The 24,436-nt window shown below is 36.8% G+C and overlaps 1 protein-coding gene across 1 annotated transcript in view; it reads right to left on the bottom strand.

Moving 5' to 3' along the window:
• The window catches only part of LOC103260785 (rotatin), a 65,219-nt gene extending 40,986 nt beyond the window's left edge, over window positions 1–24,233 (bottom strand). Inside the window, exons 1-10 of the mRNA XM_008058436.1 lie at window positions 24,141–24,233; window positions 23,620–23,807; window positions 22,070–22,247; window positions 19,886–19,975; window positions 17,439–17,529; window positions 15,944–16,058; window positions 14,512–14,662; window positions 10,702–10,867; window positions 8,519–8,700; window positions 5,861–5,976 (exon numbers count right to left, since the gene is read on the bottom strand). Coding sequence (XP_008056627.1) covers window positions 5,861–5,976; window positions 8,519–8,700; window positions 10,702–10,867; window positions 14,512–14,662; window positions 15,944–16,058; window positions 17,439–17,529; window positions 19,886–19,975; window positions 22,070–22,247; window positions 23,620–23,807; window positions 24,141–24,171 — 1,308 coding nt within the window. The 5' untranslated portion in view covers window positions 24,172–24,233. The remainder of the gene's footprint in view (window positions 1–5,860; window positions 5,977–8,518; window positions 8,701–10,701; window positions 10,868–14,511; window positions 14,663–15,943; window positions 16,059–17,438; window positions 17,530–19,885; window positions 19,976–22,069; window positions 22,248–23,619; window positions 23,808–24,140) is intronic.
• Window positions 24,234–24,436: the final 203 nt, after the last annotated feature.

Genomic DNA, 24,436 nt, shown 5'->3' with positions numbered 1-24,436 from the left:
ATTATGCAGCCATAAAGAAAGACAAACATATGGACTTCGCAGCAACTTGGATGGATTTGGAGTCCCTCATACTCAGTGATCTATCACAGAAACAAAGAACAGAGTACTATATGTTCTCACTCATAAGCAGACCTTGAACAATTATAACACTATAAGAAAGGGATTGAGCCGGGCTTGGTGGCTCAGCCTGTAATCCCATGCTTTTCGGAGGCTGAGGTGAGTAGACTGCCTGAGCTCACAGGTTCGAGACCCGCCTGGGCAACTTGGTGAGACCTCATCTCTATAAGAAATCAAAAAAATCAGCCGGGTGTGGTAGTGCACTCCTGTAATTCCGGCTACTCGGAAGGCTGAGGTGGAAGGATTGTCGAAGCCCAGCAGGTCGAGGCTGCGGTGGCCAGGAGCGGCCACTGCACTCCAGTCTGGGCGACAGAGTGAGACTCCAACTCAAAAAAAAAAGAAAAGAAAGAAAGAAAGGGATTGGCAGTAGTGGGAAACTGTCAGGGTAGGGGGGTGGGATTGGCAGTTGAGGGAAACTGCAAGGGGAGGGAGGGGCATACGTTATCAACAAAGGTACCTGCATAATCAACATTTGTATACCTAACCCTAAATTGTACCCCACATCTTTATAATAATAAAAAAAAAGAAACCAGAAATTCAGGCCAAAAATGACCACTGAGACTTAAATGGAACAACTCCCAGGGCTCACACAGGACAATAAGAAATTCAAGCTTCAACTAGTCTGAGTAGAGTCATCAGTAATCACTCTGGACATTCTGCAGAGGTCTCAGAGGGGTCACACCTCAGTAGCAGACTTTAACCCTAAGCAAACCCCAAGCAAACTAGATCAGAGTTTCTCAACCTCAACAATTCCTCAAGATCGATGCCTTGAGTCAAAATATTCTTTGTTGTGGAGAGTTATCCAGGATTCTATCCACTAGCAGCCAGTAGTAACACTCCAATTGTTACAATCAAAAATGACTCCAGACACTGTCAAAAGCACCATGTAGGACAAAAATGCCTCCAGCTGAAATTCTAGATCCATTCTAGCAAAATTGTAAAAGGCTGTGAAAAAAATGCAATAGCTCTATATGTCACTTTACCACCTGTCAGAACAGAACTCATACTTTAAAAGGAAAAAATTTTTAAAAATCAAGACTCTTAAAAAGACAATATTCAAAGTGTCCAGCATCCAATCAGAAATTACTAAACATACCAAATATTGAGATCCATAAACAGAGAAAAATCAGCATGAAAAGGACCAAAAACTGAAATACTTACATGTAGAAGACCTATACAATAAAAATTTCAAAGCATTTCTAAGACAAATTAAAGAGCTAAATAAATGAAAACATATATGGTGTTCATAGATCAGAAGACTCAATACTGCTAAGATGTCAATTTTTTCAAAATTGATCTACAAGTTCAACTCAATTTCATCCAAAATCACACCAGGCTTTCTTTCTTTTCTTTTTTTTTTTTTTTTTTTTTTGTACAAATTGACAAGTTTGATTAATATTAGAAATACATAGGACCTAAAATAACCAAAACAACCTTGAAAAAGAAGACTAAAGTTGAAGAAATTACACAATCTAACTTCAAGACTTAGTACAATAATTGAGAGTTGGGCACTGACACTGAAAGAGAAACAGATAAATATAGAGTTCAGAAGTGAACCCATATACAGGTAGGTGGCAAGCAATTTAGAAAAAAAGGATAATCATTTGAACAAATAGTGCTGAAACACCTGTATAACCATTTGCAAAAAAAGTTTATTCCTTACCTTGCACTATACACAAAAAATTAACTCAAAATTAATTATAGAAGTAAATGTAAAACCTAATACTATAATACTTATAAAACAAAAGACAACCCCCTTGGGTCCCTTCCTGCTCTGGGAGCTTTTCTATCCTCTCAATAAATCCTGCTTTCAAAAAAAATAATAAAAATAAAATAAAACAAAACATAGGAAACAATCTTTGTACCTCAGGCTAGGCAAAGATTTCTTAGATACATCAAAATGTTATCCATGAAAAAAAAACTGAGAAACTGAATCTCATCAAATTTGAGAACTTCTGTTCTTTGAAAAACTAAATGATCATCCAATAGACAAGGAAAAGATTTGACAAAATACCTACTTCATGATCCAAAAAAAAAAAGCCAACAAACTAGGAATGCAGGAAAGTCCTAGAACTAATATCATAATTAATAGAGATTGAATGCTTCCATTCTAAGATCAGGAAGGAGGCTCTCACCACATCTTTTCATCATTGTACTGAAGCCGCTAACCAAGACAATTAAGCAATTAAAAAGAAATTAAAGGGCATCCAGATTAAGTAGAAAGAAAACTGTCTTTTTCACAGATAACATAATCTTAAAACTGTTTTTATTCACAGATAACATGATTCTATAGGTGGAAAATCCTAAGAAATCTACCCCAAAAAACCCTACCAGAATTAATAAGTTAAGCAAGGCAACAGAATAGAAGATCAATACACAAAAATTATTTGTACCTCTATACACTAACAATGAACAACTCAAAAAATTAATTTAAAAAATTATTTATAATGGTATTAAAAAGAATAAATATTTAGGAAAAGTTTTTTTTTTAAGACCTAGATTTGTTCACTGAAAACTACAAAAGATGCTCAATATTATTAGTCACTAGAAAAATGCAAATTAAAATCAAATAATATACAATTACTCTTCTATTAGAATGTCCAGAAAGCAAAATTGAACATTCTAAATGTTGAAGAAGATGTGGAATAACTGGAATGTCCATAGGAACCTTATTTGTAATAACTAAAACCAACTCAAATGTTCATCAACAGGTAAACAGAAAAACAAATGCAATATGCTCATACAATGTAAAACTACTCAGAAATAAGATTAATGAACTACAGTAAGTCTTCACTTAACATGGTTGCTAGGTTCTTAGAAGCTGCACTTTAAGTGAAATGATACTGCATGTTCAACATCGTTTCACCAAATGCTGACGAAAAGAAAATGGTATTATTAGAAGTCACTTTTCTTAAAGTTACAGTTTTCAAGAACATGGTCAATGATGTCAAATGAAGGTTTACTGTACTAATACATGCAACAACATGGTTATAAATCAAAGTAATCATACTGAAAGAAGTAAAACCAAAAAAAGCATACAAACTATATGAGTTCATTCATATAAAAATTCTAGAAAATGCAAACTAATTTATATTATGGCTATATACATTACATCAAAATGTACCAAAAAACTTTTAAACTTGTACAGCTTATATTTCTATTGTACTTCAGTAAAGCTATTAAACACACACACATATATCCACACATATATATGAATAAACAACGAGAAATATGCAGTCTACATGAGGAAAATACTTCTGAAAGACAAAAATATAGATTTCAAGAATTGGAAAGAAACATGTTCTTTCCCAAGGGGCACAGAGAGTTTCTTTCTAACTATGATTCAATATCCTAGAATCAATTTTTTAAAAAGAGAGAAAGAAATTAAAAAATCCAACTACATGAAAATAAACAAATGAATAAAAGCTTTTACATGACTAAAAGCATGTAAAGTCAAAAAACAAAACAAAACCCTGCAATCACCACCTAAGTGGGGAAAAAATTTGCAACTTGTTTCAGAAAGTTAATGTCCTTAACATAAAAAGAGCTCTTAGAAGCCAAGAAAAGACATTGTGGCTCCTGCCTGTAATCTCAGCACTTTGGGAGGTTGAGTCGAGAGGATCACTTGAACTCAGGAGTTTAAGATCATCCTGGGCAATATAGTAAGACTTCTTCTCTACAAAAAAATCAAAAACTTTGCTGGGCATGACGGAGTGTGCATGTCCTAGCTATTCAGGAGGCTGAGGCAGGAGGATCCCTTGAGCTCAGGAGGTCAAGGCTTCAGTAAACTGTGGTCGTGCTGTTGCACTACAATCTGGGTGACAGAGTGAGAACCCCCACCTCAAAAAAAGAAGGAAAGAAAGAGAGAGAGAAAAAGGGAGAGAGGGAGGGATAGAGGGAGGAAGGGAGAGAGGGAAGGAAGGAAAAGGAAAGGAGGAGGAGAGAGAGGGAAGGAAGGAAAAGGAAAGGAGGAGGGGAGAGGGGGAAGGAGAGAGGAAGGAAGGGAAGGAAGAAAAGAAAAAAAAAGGCAGAACAAAAAAGACCAATGACTCCAGGATCAGTGGCTCAGCCTGTAATCCCGCGCTTTGGGAGGCTAAGGTGAGTGGATTGCCTGAGCCCGCGGGTTCGAGACCCGCCTGGGCAACTTGGTGAGATCTCATCTCTACAATAAATCAAAAAATTAGCCAGGCATGGTAGCGCATGCCTGTAGTTCCAGCTACTTGGAAGGCTGAGGTGGAAGGATCGCCGGAGCCCAGCAGGTCGAAGCTGCGGTGGCCGGGAGCAACCACTGCACTCCAGCCTGGGCGACAGAGTGGAGACTCCAACTCAAAGAGAAATAAAAAAATAAAAAAGACCAATGACCCCAGAGAAAATAGACACAAGTCTAGATAATTTACAGGGAAAAAATGCAAATGTCCCTTAAAATTAAAATAAGAAGATGCTTACCTTTATTCATAGAGAAGTACAAATTAATACTACATTTGCATACCATATCAGAAAGGTAAAACTTTGAGATTTAACTATATACTGCTGAGTCCGTCAGAGAAAACATAATCTAATATACTGCTGGTAGGTAAATAAAATGATGTAAGTATACAAGGCAATTTGACAATACCTACAAGCAAAAATACATTTACTTTTTTAAACAGCCATCCCACTTAAATAAATCTACCCTAGAAACATACTTGTACATGTATGAAACAGCATAGGCACATTATTCATTGCACACATGTATATAAGCAATTATACCCATCATAAGAGTCTGGGTAAATAAATATACAGTAAAGCACTTGCAACCTATAAAAAGCAATGAGAAAGATCTCCTCATATGGATACGGAATAATCTCCATATCTACTATACTATGCATACATGACATACTTTTAAGTTATTAAAAACAAGGTATAAAACAGTGTATAACTACCTTCCATGCAAGATTTGAGGAAAAGGACAAGAATCTACGTATTTGCTTACATTTGCAAAAATTAAAATCAAAGTAGAAAAAAATAAGCCAGAAAATAAAAAGACTGCCAGTATGAAAAAACTTCTTAAAGGGAACAGAATAACAGAGAGACATCTCCGAGTTACATTTTTAAGAAGAGAAAACAATCCCTAAAAGTTAAAACAAAATTGAAACAAATCTAATTGTGTACTGAATTTATAATAGAGAAAAGAATTCTTTCAAGTAGTTTTTAGGCATGGCATTTTGACTGTATATCCTTAGTGAGATTAGCCTGAGTCAAAAAGAACTGCAAGGAAATTTTGAACGTTATTAGAGTTGTCCAAAGTGATATAAATATTGCTGTTCTGAAACTATGTATGCTTTAAAGTCAAAGCTAATAAGCAATTATGTTGATACTGCTAAGAACTAAGCGTTTTCTACAAGCAAAAGTATAAGGATAAGAAATACAAGTTTAAAATGAGAGAAACAGCAATATGAGCTCAAGATTTCTGAAAATATGTATTTCCTAATTCTGTTACTTGAAGGAAAGAATATCACAGTAGCCAGAAACACCCCTAAAGGCCTGTGTTTGTCCCTGATATGCCTTCTCCCCATTAGAAGTAATCAGAACCTCTGGAGAAAAGGCCGGTTCCAGACTGTGTATAAAATAATCCTGAGATATATTGTGTAGGAAAGGAAAAAAGCTTTCAAAGACTGATGAGACAATGAAACCAGCTTTAAAAAAAATTTTTTTTAAACACTGAAACAATTACCCATATCCCAAGGCAAACACTGATTCTCACCATATCTATAGCAAAAAGGCTGCTGTCATCCCAGATAGCTGCTGAAATTGCTTCACCAATAAGTATCATATCCTCTGCAAGCAATTCCAGAACTCTTATTATCATTTGTCTACTACCTAGGAACACAAATATTGGGAGAAAGTAAGAAAGAAAAAATGTACTTAACTTTAAAATAATTAGCTAAATATCACACTTGCTCAATTCTCAAGTTAGCCATGCCCCAGAATTTCTTTCTTATTTTAAAAAATGTCTTTAGAACTGCTGAAAAAGATGAATGGAGAAATTACAATCTATAACTACCATTAAAGACTTGTTCCAATCATACTACTTGACTACAACAAATAAAATGTGCTCATGATTGGGAAAGGTACTCAAGAAAAGAATATCAATAATCTAAAGTTACTGAAATAGGTTAAAATAAATTTTCAAATTCAGAGACCACCCATATTACACGTAATAGGTGACAAAGCACCAGGCAAGTTCAGAAAATGTATTCTAATAACTAATATTTAGTACCAAAAGGCTTAAGTTTTGTCATAAATGAGTACTTTCTCACACAGGAGTTGCCTGGGAAGCTAAGCCTGGACTGGAGCAACTAAAAGAATAAATATTCATGCTATCACTTGCTGAAGAAACCTCAGAAAATTCTGTCTGTACTCACCTTAAACTCCAAAAAAAATCCAAAAGAAACTGTGTTGACAGAGTCATACTCACCAGAGCAATCTTTTTTCTCCACAGAGACAGAATAACAAAGGAATTCTATGCTCCATAATTCTGTATGAGGTGAACATTCAAACAAAACTTTCCCACCCTACATTCCAAAGGTTAATTTCTAATGAATAAAAGTAAAACAAACTACCAAATTATAAGGAATTGATTTTTTCACCAGAACAGCTGGAGCAAGTCTCTTAGAAATCTCTTATGATATTGAACAATTACAAATTATGCAATAGCTTACCACTAAAGGGCAAGAGAACATTTAGAAGTTTTTATGTACCAAGATATAGCTTTATAATTATCAATCTAACTTTTCACAGCAAATTAAGAAAAGGTTAAATGCAAAATCATTAAGTCTAAAACTGTTCTTCTCAGCATACCAGACAGATAAACATATACACTTTATGATGCCAAAGTTCAGATCTTCTTTTATTTCACATTATAGTATATGTAACTAATATATAGTCCTAACTAATGGAAACAGTTATTCACTCAGTGAGAAGTATGGTATATAGAATTAAAACATTTTAAACGCTTCTCAAGTATCTATCTTACTCCTTCTTTCTTCCTCATCACTTCCAAGCAGGCAAAAAAATAGCCACGAGACTTTAAGAACCATTACATGGGATATGTTTTTTACTTTGCCAGTATAAACTAAAAAGAGCAAAACTCACTTATTTTGTATTTATATCTTGACAAGTCTATCGTGAAAATGTATAAATTGAGATTAAAATTTTTACCACTTCCAAAACTTTCTTTACCTTACAAAATGCTAAAGTAAGCCGGGCTCGGTGGCTCAGCCTGTAATCCCGCGCCTTTGGGAGGCTGAGGTGAGTGGATTGCCTGAGCCCGCGAGTTCGAGACCCGCCTGGGCAACTTGGTGAGACCTCATCTCTACAATAAATCAAAAAAAAACAGCTGGGCGTGGTAGCGCATGCCTGTAATTCCGGCTACTTGGAAGGCTGAGGCGGAAGGATCGCCGGAGCCCAGCAGGTCGAGGCTGCGGTGGCCGGGAGCGGCCACTGCACTCCAGTCTGGGCGACAGAGTGAGACTCCAAGGCAAAAAAAAAAAAAAAATGCTAAAGTATTTAAAAGCACAGACTTTGGATTCAGAAGAATCTTAGTTCAAGTCCCTGCTCTTAGCTGTTTGGCTTTGGGTAAGTTTCTAAACCTGTTTCCTCATTTGTAAAAATGGAGATAAAAACAGTTGAAAGGATAAAATGCATTGGTGTGAAGAGCGCATAGAATCATACACACAAAACCAAGTACAACAGCTGAACACAGTAGGGACTCAATATAGGGTAACGGTTGTTTTATTACTAGACCCCAGTAGCCATCAGTCATATTGTTATTGTTGTTGCCACTCTAGCAAAATAACAACTGCATACCAGTATACATTTCAGTACATCTCTTCAAATTCACCTAGCACATCTGAGTGAAAATGTACTCCCAAAATATTCATGGGGTTTAAAGGAAAACAAATTACTACAAAGGTAGGAATCCAGTTTGGGGTTTTGTTTTTAACATGTTTCATGGCTTATGTAAGAAATGGAAAATAATGCAAAGCAACTAAGAATTCAAAAAGTTCATAAAGGGTAAAAGTCAAAGTTTTTCTTTTTTATTCTAGTCTATACATGATAGTCTACCTTTTCTAACCTATTCCAGTTGCATTACATTGCCAGTGTTTTAAAATAGCCATAAAGAAGAGGAATCTTGTGTCAATAAAAAACCCATAAAATGGAAGGGGATACTCTGTGGCATCTAGATTTAATAAAGAAATAATAAAGACTTCATTAAGTTCTTAGAAATTTTTAACCCAAAAGATAAGTAAATATAAATTCCGAAAGCTATAACACACAAAGAAAGAAAAAAAAAGAAACATCCTAGAAAAAAATACAAAACACAAATTGTATAAGAACTATGATTTCAAAAACAACGAACCTGTTCTTAAGAGAGGAACTGCTGATTCCAGAACTGAGACACAGAACTGGGGAAGACTGAGCTGCTGGAATTGGAGTTCCAATGTATCTTCAGTTTCCAGCTCTGGCAGATCTATGTGTCCCATATCCAAAGGTGAATGTACAGATATCCTAGAGTTTACATGAGCATGACTACTACTTCCACTGTAAAATAAACAAATGATAAATCTTGCATATGGGAATAACTCTCAAACAGAATTACTGCATATCTGCTGCCTCGCATATCAGAAGTCTTATACTAGTCACAACTTTATTGCTTCATGTAACAATTCTGGTCAGATTTGTAAAGGCAAAACTAAGTAGATCATATAGTTTCTTAGATTTTCTGTGATTTTCACCAAATGTTCTAAGAAGGATATTCCCAGAAAAACAACTGAAGGATGTTCCCAGAAAAACATCATGGGAAATGTATTACTTTATTAGTACATTCAACATCGTATAATGATTTTGAAAATACACACAAAATGGAATATCTCATCTCCTTGGCTTTTTTCATTAAAAAATGTCTTTACCTTGGATGTAAAGTCATTGGGTGAAGATACAAAAGTGATATAGAAAGGCTTGAACCTCAAACCTCACTTACAAAAAATCTCAAAAATTTGACTTTTTGATTATATCCACAATTGAACCTAAATCATGGAGATATACTAATGCTATTGAACATTTGTACATTGTAAGTTCTTCAAATCTAATACAAATTTGTCATTTCTTCAATTTCAAGATACCAAGTAAATATGGAAATGACCTGGGCTACTCTCAAACTGAGAAAGGTCTCAAGCTTTTCAAGAATGAAAACTTACAGACATACAGCACACTAGAGAATGAGGCAGAAAGGCTTTAAAAGGGTAAAGAAGCCGGGCTTGGTGGCTTAGCCTGTAATCCCGTGCATTGGGAGGCCGAGGTGAGTGGACTGCCTGAGCCCGCGGGTTTTAGACCTGCCTGGGCAACTTGGCAAGACCTCATCTCTACAATAAATAAAAAAATTAGCCAGGCGTGGTAGCACACGCCTGTAGTTCCAGCTACTTGGAAGCTAAGGTGGAAGGATCGCCGGAGCCCAGCAGGTTGAGGCTGTGGTGGCCGGGAGCCACCACTCCAGTCTGAGTGACAGAGTGAGACTCCAACTCAAAACAAAACAAAACAAGAGGGTAAAGAGAAAAATCCTAACTGATCAACTAAATACAGTATTAGACTAAGAGCATAGGCTCTGCTGTCATATTATTCAATTCCAGCTCTGCTCTTTACCAACTGTAATGCTCTTAACCTCTCTAAACCTCAGGTTTTCTGTAAAATGATAATAGTAATAATAATACCAGTCCTATTATAGGACTATTATAAGTACAACTAAAGAGACAAAGTATGCAAAGCACATGTGCACAGTTAGCAAGAACTGGCATTAGCTTGTAGCAGTATCAGCAGTATGAAAATAATCAAACCAACAAACAAATGTTCATTTTAATGAACATTTTTTTAAAATGACACTAAAGAAGAGACTTATATGTTTTTAAGATGTTTGTAGCCTAAGGATAATTCTATTCTTTTAACATAAAATACCATGCCAATCCCTTTAAGCAAAGTTAATATATGAAAGTCTGTATTAACACAAACAAGATATAATAAATCCTGCATCCTGAAGTCCTTGTTTAATAAAAATATTTTCCAAGAATTCTTTTTAATAGTAAATACTTATACACTTAAATTATGATTAAACTTAGGAAAATATGTTTAAAATACTACCAAAAATGCATCTATCATTTACAGCTATGATTTTAAACCAGATCACATTCTATATGAAAATGGTAAAAACAACTTATGGGTCAGAATCGTCAAGCTTTTTTTAATGAAGTAGAAAGGAACAGAAAATATGGTTCAGTATGTAGAGTAATATTTTGTGAACATTTTGTTTTGGTGGACACATGTATACATACAGGGCATATGTTTGTGTGCTGAGTATTGAATTGTAATGTAATATTTACTTATCCTTACTGTAGATCATAGTCAAAAAAGTACGAAAGCCAGGGTTTAGCACAAGGCCTACAGCTGTTGTAATGTTTCAAAAAAGAAGACAGAGAAAATAACTATCTCCCTCTCTCACACACAAGTTAACTGGGCCATTTCTAATTTTCCAGAGAAATAGCCACCAGTCACCTAGAGGACACTGCATCCCAATCCTGGCCATCTCCTCTGGGTCGCTGGCCTGTACGCCCAACCACAGAAGGCCGAGGGCTGCTGCTTCCTGGGGAAGGATTCTGAGAATGATGAGGACCTCTTGCTTCATGACAATAAGACAAAGAAGAATTTTGAGAAACTGTATCTGAAAAAAAAAAAAAAGAAAAGAATAGAATTATCCTTTGGTAGAAACAGACTACTGATTATATAATATCTATGTGTCATTCTTCCAAAATCACTAACAAAATTAAGATAGGAGAAATGGTTCTACAGGGGTAAAAAAATCAACCTTTTCTCTGAATATTCACTTAGCACATTTAGGTTTCCATCTAACAGACCTGATTCTACGGAACCTTTTGGTCAATGGTATTCACTTACGTCAGAATACTAGATCATGCGCTCCTCTGGTTAAAACTCTCTGAGAATCCCTATCTCAAGCTATATGCAAAAATTAACTCAAAAGGGATCAGCAGAAAAAATTAGATGTAAATCTTCATGACCTTCAATTTGGCAATGGAGTCTTAAATATGACATCAAAAGCACAAACATCCAAAGAATAGATAGTAGATAAACTGGACTTCATCAAAATTTAAAATCTTGGTATGTCAAAGGACAATATCAAGAAAGTACAAAGACAACCTAGAGAATAGGAGAAAATATTTGCAAATCATATATCTGATAAGGGTTTAATATTCAAAATATATAAATACCGCCTAAAACTTAACAAAAAAGAGGCAAACAACCCAATTTAAAAATGGGTAAAGGACGTTAATAGACATTTCTCCAAAGAAGATACACAAATGAACAATAATAAGTACATGAAAAGCTATTAGGGAATCATTGGTCATTAATCACTAGTATTTAGGGAAATGCAAATCAAAAACACAATGAGATACCATTTCACACCTAGTAGAAGGTTATGATTTTTTTTTTAAATGAAAAAGTATTACGTGAGAATGTGGAAAAACTGAAAGCTTCACATATTGCTGGTGGAAATGCAAAATGGCACAGCTGCTATGGAAAATAGTTTGGTAGCTCCTCAAAAAAGCTAACTGCAGAACTGCCATATCTATACCCAGAAATTCTACTCTTAGGCCTGTACCCAAAACCTAAAAACAGGGATTTGAACAGATACTTGTATGTCAATGTTCACTGAAGCATTATTCGTAATAGCCAAAAAGTAGCTACCACCCACATGTCCATCAACAAACGAATGAATAAACAAAATGTGGGCTATACACACAATGGAATATTATTCAGCCACAAGAAGAAATAAAGTCCTGATACATGCAACAATGTGAAGGAAGCCTGAAAATACTACAAGTAAAAAAAAGGAGACATAAAAGGGAAAATATTGTATGAATCTACTTATATGAAGTATCTAAACTAGACAAATTCAGAGACAGTAGATTAGAGGTTACTGGGGCTTTGGAAAGGGAAAAGAAAAAGGCATTGTTTGATGGTTACAGAGGTTCTGTTTAAGATAACAAAAAAGGTTTGGAAATGGAGTGGTAAAGGGTTCATGACAGTATAAATGTAATTATTGCCACCATACTATATAAATGGATATAGTATGGATATAATGGCATTATATAATACTATATAAATGGATATAATGGCATTATATAGTACTATATAAATGGATATAATGGCATATTTTATAGCATATATTTTACCACAAATTTTTTAAAAAAGAATTAGGTAATAAACAAATTTACAAAGAGAAAACCAAAACTCTCCAAGAGCTTCTCACTACACTTCAAAAGACATATAAAATCCTTATGAAGATCTACAAGCTCCAACATGCTCTGGCCCTTTATCTTTCTGATCTCACCTCATTCCCCTCTCCTCCCCAGCTTACTGTACTCTACTTTCATGGGTCTCATTTCTGTTGCTCAAGCACATCACCCTCATCCCTGCCTTTAAGGCTCTGGCCTCCCCTAGAATACTCTTCCTGGAGCTTTTCAACTGGACAGTTCCTTTTCACCCTTCAGGTCATCTCCTCTGAGAAGATTTCCCTGACTACTCTATCTAAAGTAAGCTACATTTCCCTAATCACATTCTGTCATATCACCCTTTTTCTTTTCTTCCAGCACATCTCCTTATCTCAAACAAACTTTATTATTTATTATCTTGCTCCCACCCTTCTAAAATACAAGCTCATTAAGGGCAGAAATCTTATCTGTTCAGTGTTATACCCCCAACAAAAGTCAGAATATTAGCTGGCATATATAGTTAATTAGTAAATACTTATTTAAAACATGATTAAATCTTCAGAAATATCAGCTATTTTTATCACCACACTTAAGTTTTTCTGCTGTAGTTTGGGATACCCAGAAGCTCTCTATTATCAGTCATTTACAGAATACCATATCCCAAGAATACTAACGAGGAAGTTTCATACCCATTAAGATCTATAATAAAGCCAATGTAAAGCATAAATACACAGGGTGCCAAAAAAAATGCATACACATTTTAAGAAAGGAAAAAACGATATTAAAATTGTAATACCCAACAAGATGAACACGAGTCACATTTGGGCTTCTGCAATTACAAGAGGTGCTCATCAGCGTCCAGACACTTCTGACTATGGAGAACATCTCTTAACATCTCTTAAAATCTGTATATGAGTATTTGGCACCCCCGGTATTCAAGTAGCATAGGATAAGTGAAACTCCCAACAAAATAGGACTTAACTGTGAAGCATGATGACAAATGACTGTACCATAAATCTCCTACATACAAATGAGTTCCATTCAGAAAGAGCATTCATAAGTCTAATTTGTTCACAAGTCCAACAAAGTTAGCCTAGGTACCCAACTACACAATCATATAGTACTATTCTGTAATAGGTTTACAATGCTTTTCACACACATAATATATTTTAAAAAACACAAAAAATAAAGAAAACCTTTTAAACCTTACAATACAGTAACTTGAAAAGTACTAAGCAGTACAGTACAATACAACAGCTGGCATACAGGGGCTGGCATCAAGTAAACAAACAAGAAGAGCTACTGACTGGGTACAGTAAAGTACTGTAAAGTAAGTAGAGTACCATACAGTAAAGTACACAAAAGCACAATCACTTGTAGCATATGTACACATGTGACAATGTACGCCAGACACATGAACTAACTTACATGATTGGACACGGAAATGCATGTTTGCACCTTTGAAAGCTCACAACTTGAAGGTTCGTATGTAGAGGACTTACTATTAATTAAATATTCGACTTTCAATGCATTGTATCAGCACACAAAAATCCTAAGTTGTAGATACTGTTTTGTCAAGGCCAGTCTGGTACCCTATTTGGCCATTAGGGGACGCATTTTCTTTGAAAAGCCTGGCATTGCCATCATACAACACTCTAACAACATCATAAGTTGCATAAAAATAGCTTTCATAAAATATAAATCACTATTCTTCAAACAGAACACCTGTATCGATGCAATATATAATTTGCTAAATGCCCAAGTCCCACATGAATAGCCACACTCAGAATCCTAGTCCCTACATTCCAACACCACTCTGCTTATACAGAATCTCCACACATCTGAGAGAAAAAAAGAAAAACACTTTGTAAATGTCTCTTATCAATAAAAAAGGAAGCACAGTTGTTCTGTCATTCATACAGTTTGTATTCAAAATTGAAATACAATTCCATTTAGAAGTGAAAAGTTTATGTTGTAAAAATGTATACACAGCAAACTCTAACAGGAAGTATAATGGGAAGTTCTCAGAAGAATTTACAATGTTTGTGGTTAAGAAATAAATTAAAATAAATACCCTGTTTATTAGAGAAAAAACCTGGATCTCGGTGAAAGTTAAGTCTGTTTCTTAAATACGTGCACAGCTGCTGCAAGCAAGACACTGACTGTAATGCCAGGCGATGTTTTCCATCTTCTCCAAAGGTTAGTTTCAACAGAGATAAAAGGTTCTGAAATAAAGAAGAGTAGTGAAAATGATTAAGGGAACAAAGTGCTCAACTTCAACGAAGAATGTGGAGCTTAAGGGAAAACAATAATCAAAAGAAATAAAATAAGTTGCTAAATATTTCTAAGACACAAGAAACAAGTGGCCAAAAATGACTTAGCTTAATGCAAGAAGATGGATCCAAAAAAGGCAACAAAATTTAAATAAAATAATAAGCATCTCTCACTTCTAAAATTGGTTAGTTGAATATCCATTCTGAGAGAAAGCGGGAATTATTCCCCACTCAGGATATTACACTACACAGAACTTTTAAAAAAATCACAACAAGCCCTTTTTCTCTCAGAGATCCAAATCACTTTACTATGTTTTGGTAATTAAAAGCTTTTCTTCTGCTATCATTTGCCAGTTGTGAGAGTATGTATGAATAGTAGCCACTCACCGGGGTCCATATCAGCCCTGTGAGCGTGGAGCAAGAATGCCAGAGATATGCCACGACTCCCACCCTGTACCCTGCCTTCTCTATTGTGTAAGCAATGGACTAGACAAAAGATAAGAATCCCATGTTGCTCACTGCTACTGTGTTTCCCCAGCATACAGCACTGGCCTTAAACAAACTAGAGACTCAAAAGGCAATTTCATTCTCACTGTTAATAATATGATTACATTTAGAAGTGGGTAACAAGGGCTACTGCTGTTCAACCTCAACTTCCAAAGTCTATTCTACCCTTTAGGTAGATCCATCAGCGGTAAGTCAAGGTGGCCAAATTGGACTGCTGGTGTCAGATGAAACTACTACTACTGGAAGAACTATAACTATCCACGCAAGTTAGTGAATAAGTGGTTTAAATAGACAAATACTTCATTTAAAAAAAAACATTAGTACAAATTTCCTTCCCAAGAACTCCTACTCCGCAAAAAACTTTTATTTTTTTGAGTTGGCATTTCACTCTTTATCACCTAGGCTGGAGTGTAGTGGCACACTCATGGCCACCGCAGCCTCGACCTGCTGGGCTCAGGCAATCCTTCTGCCTCAGCCTTCCAAACAGCTGGAACTACAGATGCACACCACCACACCTGGATAATATTTTGTGATTTACTATAGAGATGAGGTGTCACCAAGTTGCCCAGACTGGTCTCGAACCCCTGGGTTCAGGCAATCCTCTTGCCTTGGCCTCCCAAAGTGCTAGGATTACAGGCTAAGCCACCGTACCCAGCCCAAAATTTGTTTTACTGCAAAAAAAAAGGCTCTATTTCAAAATCTAAAACAGTTATAGAGAGTACTCACCTGGACAATTTTGGGCCTTTGAAGAAAAATCTCAGCAGGAAAATCTTGCATGATAACATCTTTCAATAGTTCACAGGTGTTCCAGATTAAAGTGTGGTTACTACTTCTTAAAGAGCTACAAAATACAGTATGTTCATTTTTAAAAAGAGTTCACCAATATCAGATTCTAGGTAGCCTAGTGGCATAATGATCTATTAACGATCCTTCAGGCCTCAGCTAAGATTCACATCTCCTGAAAAGCATTCCTAGATAGTTCCCCTAATCAAACAAATAATAACTCTAGGGAGGTGCTTCTTCTATTTGTCTATATATTGTGATACTATAATTGCTTGTTGATTCTGCATCCCCCACTAGACCCTCAAGAGCAGACTACATCACGTTAACCACTATATCCCCAGAGACTATAATTATGCTTTAAAATGAGATCAGTGAGGTCAAATGCCACAAGATTAATTGAAATCTGCTAAATAAATTATGAGATAAAAACAAAATAAGTATACAGGTAAATTCTAGGAATTAAATTCCTTTCTGATCTTCTGTACTCTTACTGATCTTCTGTACTTTAGGTAAATCAGGTTAGGATACCCCTCTTATCCCATACAGAGGACACCTCTCAACTTCTGCCCACTAAGGGTTGTAGCAGTTGTTCACTTCCCACCCGAAGAAATCAAATCCCATCTCTCAGCCCAGTTCCAGCCCACCATCCACTTTCCAGAAGTATGCATTAGAAACTAGCACCATCTCTACCTTAGGGACCAACTCAGAACTAACAGATCATATAAGTCCCTGCACCTTTCTGATGTGCACTCTACCTCTTGAATATTTTGTTCCAAGAGAATTTACCGATGCCTTAGAAGTGCCATCATCAAAAATCATTTAATAGCATCCACCTGTATCTGGCCCTGGCCCTAGCCCTAGCAAGCTGATCTTATTTTCCAGATTTGTACCCCAAAGAGGCAGTCAACTCATTTACTGTAGCATTCACTGAATGCACAAAGTGAATCTAGACATTAAAACACTGCAAACTTCTATATGTCGGCTATTTACTTTGAAGGGTAGCAATCATTAAACATGCATGACATAATATCAGATCACTGGTACCACCCTTCTCATCACTGTATAATTGTTCTAATGGAGCCCATGTTTTGAAATATATTCTACCAAAAAGGCAGTGTTTATTTTTAAGTTTTTCATTTTTATGAATCCAAGGTAAAAGCAATAGCCAATGACAGAATCTGGTCAATAAGAGAATAACTCATGTCATCAAGGACCACAAAAGATTCCAAGCACAAAAAAGAAACTTGTTGTGTAGACTGATTAAAAAACAGAAATTTTTCTGGCCTGGTTTTCAAAATATTGAAAATCATTCATACATGCCCATTATTATCTTTCACAACCACTTAGTATCTTTTCCTGGTGAAAATATATAGTAGTAAGTATCAGACTTAATGTCCAAAGATGAACAAAAATACCTAAAACACATCAGGCACTGTACCTTTCATTAGAAGAGAGAACATGTCTATCTGTTGTGGTCAGAGGAAGCCACGGAAATGTAGAAAACTTCAAACACCTCACCGTCTGATTTACTGTCAAAAGAACAGCAAAACTTAAGGTATCAAAGAATAAAAAGATGACAGATTCACAATGTGAAGAGTAAGGTTTCATCTTTAAAACAAGTAAAGGCCACATCTTACAGTAACCTAAAATATGTAAAACAAGGTCAGCTACGAATTTGTTCTCTCACAGGATAAATAACAGAGCTCTCTTTCATAATTTAAAAAGAACTCATATAATATTTAAAATAAATACTAGAGCTGGGCTCGGAGGTTCAGCCTGTAATCCTGCGCCTTTGGGAGGCTGAGGTGAGTGGATTGCTTGAGCCCGTGGGTTCGAGACCCGCCTGGGCAGTGAAACCTCATCTCTACAATAAATCAAAAAATCAGCCGGGTGTGGTAGCGCATGCCTGTAATTCCGGCTACTTGGAAGGCTGAGACAGAAGGATCACCGGAGCACAGCAGGTAGAGGCTCCAGTCTGGGCGACAGAGTGAGAGTCCAACTCAAAAATAAATAAATAAATAAATAAATACTAGAAAAAGAGCATTAACCATAAACCAATATTAAATGACATTTCAAATTTCAATTAAGTGTTCTATTTTTTCTCTTTGGCTGACCAGAACATCAAGCTTAAATTTAACAGAAAAGGAACTGGCATTTGGAGAAAATCTTAACTTGCAGAAATTAAAAATGATATAAATATAATGATATATTTAGTCATGCTCAAATATCCTACATGTGTTAGATGTTCAAAATTCTATGAAGATGACATGAAGACCATAAAGTTGAAGACCAAATATCAGTATTCAAACACAATTAAAAGAAATCTGAGAAACCAACACAGTTTTAAGTATACAGTGTTATCCCCATTCAAATGATCTTCTAACGGATCTTATATTGTACAAGTTAAGGTGGCAACACAGAAATAGCTTCCACACAAGTCCTTCCAAATAGTAAATCGTCTTTCTGCCAAATGCTTTGAAAAGAACAAAGAATTGGTAAATGCAGATAACAGAATTATTAAATTCCCAAACATAGCACAGCTGCTTCTCTCAAAAGTGCTCACATAAAAGTAGGGCTTGCTTTCTAAGGAAATAGCAAGAGGTAGGTGGAGAGAAGGACAGATCTACACTACACAGTAAAGATGTATCCAGAATAAGCCATACTACCCATCAAGACAAATTGCAAATCACACAAAAGCCAAACAATCTCAGTCTGCCTTGATGTTTTCACTGGCTTCACTCAAACACCTGTTGTTAGCAGTACTAGAGTCCCACTCCCTTCAGAGGTCTCTCTGTTTCACTCAGTGAAGTTCTCAGCCATCTTGCCTCAAAAACAAAGCTCACTACAGACCTAACAAAACTTTTCCAGAATGGAAAGCTAAAGTATTTTAAAAGCTTAATTCATTTTCTGTCCTTTCTTCTGCTGCTATTCCACCTGAAGGTTTCCACGATCACTTTTTAATAACAGAGGATTTCCAAACGGAGTTTATTTGAATACAAGACATCAGCAGATACACTCTTGGATACATCCTTCTGATCTCACCTATGTAGACAATTAAGTATTAAGTACATGATTACTTAACTATTTCCTCACTGTGTCTCCTAGGATGAAGTTTTTCATCTTACTGTGCCTCTGTGTCCTCATCAGTAAAATGTGGATACTAACAATACCAATCTCAATGAGGCTCTGTGAGGATTCATTCATTCCTTCAAAGAATATATCCTACATGCCTAATACATTTTTGGCATTGTCCCAGACACTGGAGATAAAACAGTGTTCACAGCTATCACTAAGCTTATAATAAAGGAGACAAACAAAAAGTAATGTGTTATGAAGAAAACTAAGCACAGACAGTGATCACATGCTAGAATCATCAGAGAGGTCTCTTTAAGAAGGTAGCACATGAGTAGACACCAGACACAGCCAGACATGCAAACACCTGGTGACGAGATTCCAAAGAAAGGGCTGTAAATCAGAGCTTTTTAATCAATTGGATGTTGGGGAAAGAGTAAAGAAAGAAACTAAGATGACCCCGAGTCTCTGGTAAGAGTAACTGGATGGACAGTACCATTTAATGCACTGGAGAATAAATGAGATGACAATGATCTCTGCAAGGCACAATGCCTGACAAAACTTCTTGTTCAGTAAGCATCAAGCATCTCTGTCATTTTTACCACCTCTCTATATAGCTGCTCAAATAAAGTTAGGGTAATTTTACCATAAAGACTGGATATCCTAAACTAACTTGAAGCAAATAAAACATTTAACGGTCATCTTTAGTGCTGAAAAATAGAAGTTTGACAATATGTCTTCACAGCAATGAGTAAAAGTACATCAACTTCGATTTACCAGATCAACAGAATTTACTTCCTTAAATATACATACCCACTGGTCGTGGAGGTACTTCCATCTGCTGGAAATTACTTTTGTCTTGGGGAAAATATCCTGTTGAGATTTCAAGGTTTTTTGACAATTCTGAAAATAAAATATACATTACTATATTATTAATTTATTATTTGCTAAAAGTGAAACTTACTCTCTAAATAAATGTTTCCTCTTATGTTTTGAAAAATTTTAAAATCTAAAAAGAATAGTCCAGCTTTTTCCTCTGAATAGTCTATCTTCCTAAAGAGGAAAAAAATGTAAATGTGGAACCAATTTCCAATTGAGGATTTTTTCCCCCCTCACTCTTTTACTGTTAGTCAAATATAATTATTCGTTAAAATGAAAACATCTGCAATGTACGTGAAGAATTTGCTACAAAGAATTCAAGGAGTATTCCTCTATGCTTCTTAGTTCATCTTCCCTTTCCCTTTTACTACAATTATGTAGTTCCTGAGCACTTCAATTTTCATTCATAGCTTTTTAAAAAGTTGTCAAAAACAAGAGTTAAGCATTATCTTTCAAGACCTTTACAATTTCTTGTCACACGTGATTATATATTCAGCAGTTCAGTTGCAATAAGAATGAGAATAAGGAAAAGGTTAAAAGTAAATTTTGCTGGGCTCGGTCGCTCAGTCTGTAATCCCGTGTCTTTGGGAGGCTGAGGTGAGTGGATTGCCTGAGCCCGCGGGTTCGAGACCCGCCTGGGCAACTTGGTGAGACCTCATCTCTACAATAAATCAAAAATCAGCCGGGCGTGGTTGCACGCACCTGTAATTCCGGCTACTCGGAAGGCTGAGGCGGAAGGATCGCTGGAGCCCTGCTGGCTGCGGTGGCCGGGAGCGGCCACTGTACTCCAGTCTGGGCGACGGAGTGAGACTCCAACTCAAAAAAAAAAAAAATTGTAAAATATATTGCTAAAAATGACAGGTTTGGGAGCCAGACATGACAATGTTAGAATCCAGTCTCTGTCATAGATTAGAAAACTGGGTAATTTGGGGCAAGTTACTTTACATTTCTAGTCTTATCTATAAAGTAAGACTAAAACATCTCAAAGGACTGCTTTAAGATTTAACAAGAAGTTACATTTAAAAATCAATTCATTCAGTGCTCCACAAGAAAACTTAAGAAACAATAGCTGTTGTTTTTGTTTTTAACAGCAGTCCAATAGTTGCAGCAGCAGCAGTACTAGTAATGGTATAGAGAAAAATATGGTGTAACAGATTAAGCAATCAAAACTTTTGTTTTTAGCCAGGTGTGATGGTGCACACCTGTAGTTCCAGCTACTTGGAAGGCTGAGGCGGAAGGATCACCGGAGCATAGCAGGTCGCAGTGACTGTGAGCGTGCCACTGCACTTCAGCCTGGGCGACAGAGTGAAACTCCGACTTAAAAAAAAAAAAACTTTTGTTTTACTTTTACTATTTACTATTCAAGCACATAAATTACATGAGCATTTTTTTTCCTCAAATCAATTCAATTACCTTCCATGTTCAAGACACCCTCCTAAGCACCAAAACATACCAGGTGGTGCCAACATTGCCATGACTAGTATGTGGTGGGTCCTTTGCATATTATAGGCATTGCCTCATTTAGTCCCCACAACAATTCTGTAAGAATGATATTCTTTCTTATTATCCCAATTTTGGATGAGAAAACTGAAGCCTAGAGGGTTAAGTCCCTTAGCCAAGACCACACAACTAGCAACAAAAGTGAGACTTAAATCCACGTCTCTTTGACTCTTATTTTAACTAGAATACCATTATGTGCTACAGTGTATAAAACGTCTGCATTATATAATTTTTTATTGGTCCCCATAACAAGACCATGAACTAGGGCAGATAACATTATAATAAATATGAAGAACAAGGTCCAAAAATGCAAGTATAAAACACTAGAACAATGTCTGAGACATAATAATGAATGTTCAATGAAAATATTTTGTTATTGTAAGAAAAAACCTGTCAAGCTGTTTTTGTCACAAAAACAAAGTCATTGGCACACTTTAGGCCTGACCAAAAAAGTAATAAATATAAATGCATCCTCCCTTGACTAACAGTAGAGGAAAAGAAAAAAGGCCAAATCATGCAAGTTAACATAGAAAAAATAAGTTTGAGAAATCTAGTGCCCCTTTCCTTAAAATGTACCACTAAAACCAATAAATTTATGAACTGATTCCAAAGAGTTACCAGTGTGATTGGTTTGGTGCGAAGCAGACTGCAGTGCAGGAACTTCTGAAGGAAGAATGAAAAGTCCATCCAGAATGCCATCAACTTCAGCCTGTAGATTTGGCTCCACATTAGATCGAAGCTTAGATAAGAACTCTACTGCACCAAGGTCAACCAAATGCTGCACTGCTGGGGGATACTAAGATAAGAAGAGAACAGTCTTAAGAATGACTATAGAGCCGGGCTCAGTGGCTCAGCCTGTAATCCCGCGCCTTTGGGAGACTGAGGTGAGTGGATTGCCTGAGCCCGCGGGTTTGAGACCCGCCTGGGCAGTGAGACCTCATCTCTACAATAAATCAAAAAATCAGCCGGGCGTGGTAGCGCATGCCTGTAATTCCAGCTACTCGGAAGGCTGAGGCAGAAGGATCACCGGAGCCCAGCAGTTCGAGGCTGTGGTGGCCGGGAGCGGCCACTGCACTCCAGTCTGGGCGACAGAGTGAGACTCCAACTCAAAAAAAAAAAAAGAATGATTATAAATGCCAAAATCTCTAAATTTTATCTTACAGCAATCAAAATATGACATTATTTTTGATATACCAGATGTTCCAGTCTGGAAAAACAAATCCTTCATTGCTCCTGAAATAAAGAATTTCCATGAATAGCACATAAATTTATAAAGACAAGCATGAAACACTTGATAGCTTTTATGAGACAAGCCAACACACTGAACACCAGAAATGCACACTATCGTGGGTTCAAGACCCGCCTGGGCAACTTGGCGAGACCTCATCTCTACAATAAATCAAAAAATTAGCCAGGCGTGGTAGCGCGTGCCTCTAGTTCCAGCTACTTGGAAGACTGAGATGGAAGGATCGCTGGAGCCCAGCAGGTCGAGGCTGCGGTGGCCGGGAGCATGCCACTGCACTCCAGTCTGGGTGACAGAGTGAGACTCCAACGCAAAAAAAAAAATTCCTAATCTTTAAAAAAAAAAATTAGGTTTCTCCTCTGACACTCACCTTATTGTCTCTTACCCTCAGCCAGTCAACAGGATGTCTAAGTAGTAAGATTCCCCTAGGACTAAATAGTGATTTACAGTTTTGAAAGGTAAACCTTACACTTTGACAGTTGGGTAGGCTTAGGAACACAAAGCTAAAATCAAATATGAAAAAAACAACTTAACATTGTTATTTATTCATCATAGTCTGAAACATTATTTTAAAATATATTCTCGTTCATACAGACACAACTAATTTCTGGTGCAGGTATTAGAAAATAAGGAAAAACAGAATGACAAATACTACCCTCCAAAAATGATTCCAAACATACCAGAACTCAGAAATAGTTCATTTCTACTCAGAATACAGTAGAGATGATGTGGGATGCAACAATACAAATAAAGGGAAAATTAGCTATAGATACCCAGATGAGTTAAAATTCAATATCTCTAATTTTTCAAAAATTTTTAAACCCGGATGATTTAACATTGAATAAATGTTACAACTGAATGACTAAGCAACACACACTCGTTTGGTTACTTTCTTTTTTCTTTTTTAATTTCAAAACGATCCTACCTTAACCAATCTGTTTAACAGGTTCAGAACCTCTTCTTTCATTGGAACAGACGGGAAATTGAACCATTCCAGCAAGTGGAGAAAGAGTAGCCTCTCCTGAATGAGGTCAGCATAGCAGATTAGGTTGTGCTCAACCTTGCACAAAATACTCTTGAGGGCGCGTTCCCTGATCTCGGCCAGCTGATGACCTGTCAACGTACAGCACAAAGTTATTTGATTTCCCGACTGCAAAGAGACGCCCACCCAGAATGTATTACAAAACTTTGTTATTTATGCTGGGGGTAGGAGCGAGGTAAAGAAATAAATGAGCTTTTTGAGAGCAGGCCGCTGGTGCATTCGGGACGCGAACCGCGGAGTTTACACAAAGTCTGACGTGGGTCCCCGAGGGGCTCCCCTGGCAAAGTGGGGGCGAGAAAGGAAGTCGTGGCGGGGTGTCCCGGCTGCGGATACATGTCACGACCATTCTCATCAAGTGGCCACGACAAGAGGACGCCTTGGGTGAGGGACGACCAGACTGTTACCGAGTTTCCTGATAAGCCCAGGCAGGACCATCGCGTCCCCACAATCTGCTGCCGCCGGAGAATTAAACGGCCGCGCCACGGGGTCCGGCCAAAATTAATGTCCCCCGGAAACTCGGCCTGGGGGACGCCTCGTTCCGCAACGCCTAACCTAACCACCCAAGAGGTTAGAGCCATTCGGTGAGCTGTTTTCTCCCTTGTGTCGCCCAGAAGAGCTGAGAGTATCTCTACAATTACTATTATGCACTGTCTAGAGAGCAGTGTGTGTCACAAGAAGAGGAAAGAACGAAGGAGCAAAC

The sequence above is a fragment of the Carlito syrichta genome, unplaced genomic scaffold (assembly GCF_000164805.1).
Source record: "Carlito syrichta isolate Samal-C Ts95f unplaced genomic scaffold, Tarsius_syrichta-2.0.1 Scaffold303339, whole genome shotgun sequence".
Classification (NCBI taxonomy): domain Eukaryota; kingdom Metazoa; phylum Chordata; class Mammalia; order Primates; family Tarsiidae; genus Carlito; species Carlito syrichta.
Note: the sequence above shows the minus strand (reverse complement) of the source record. Positions and strands in the feature narration are given on the sequence as shown.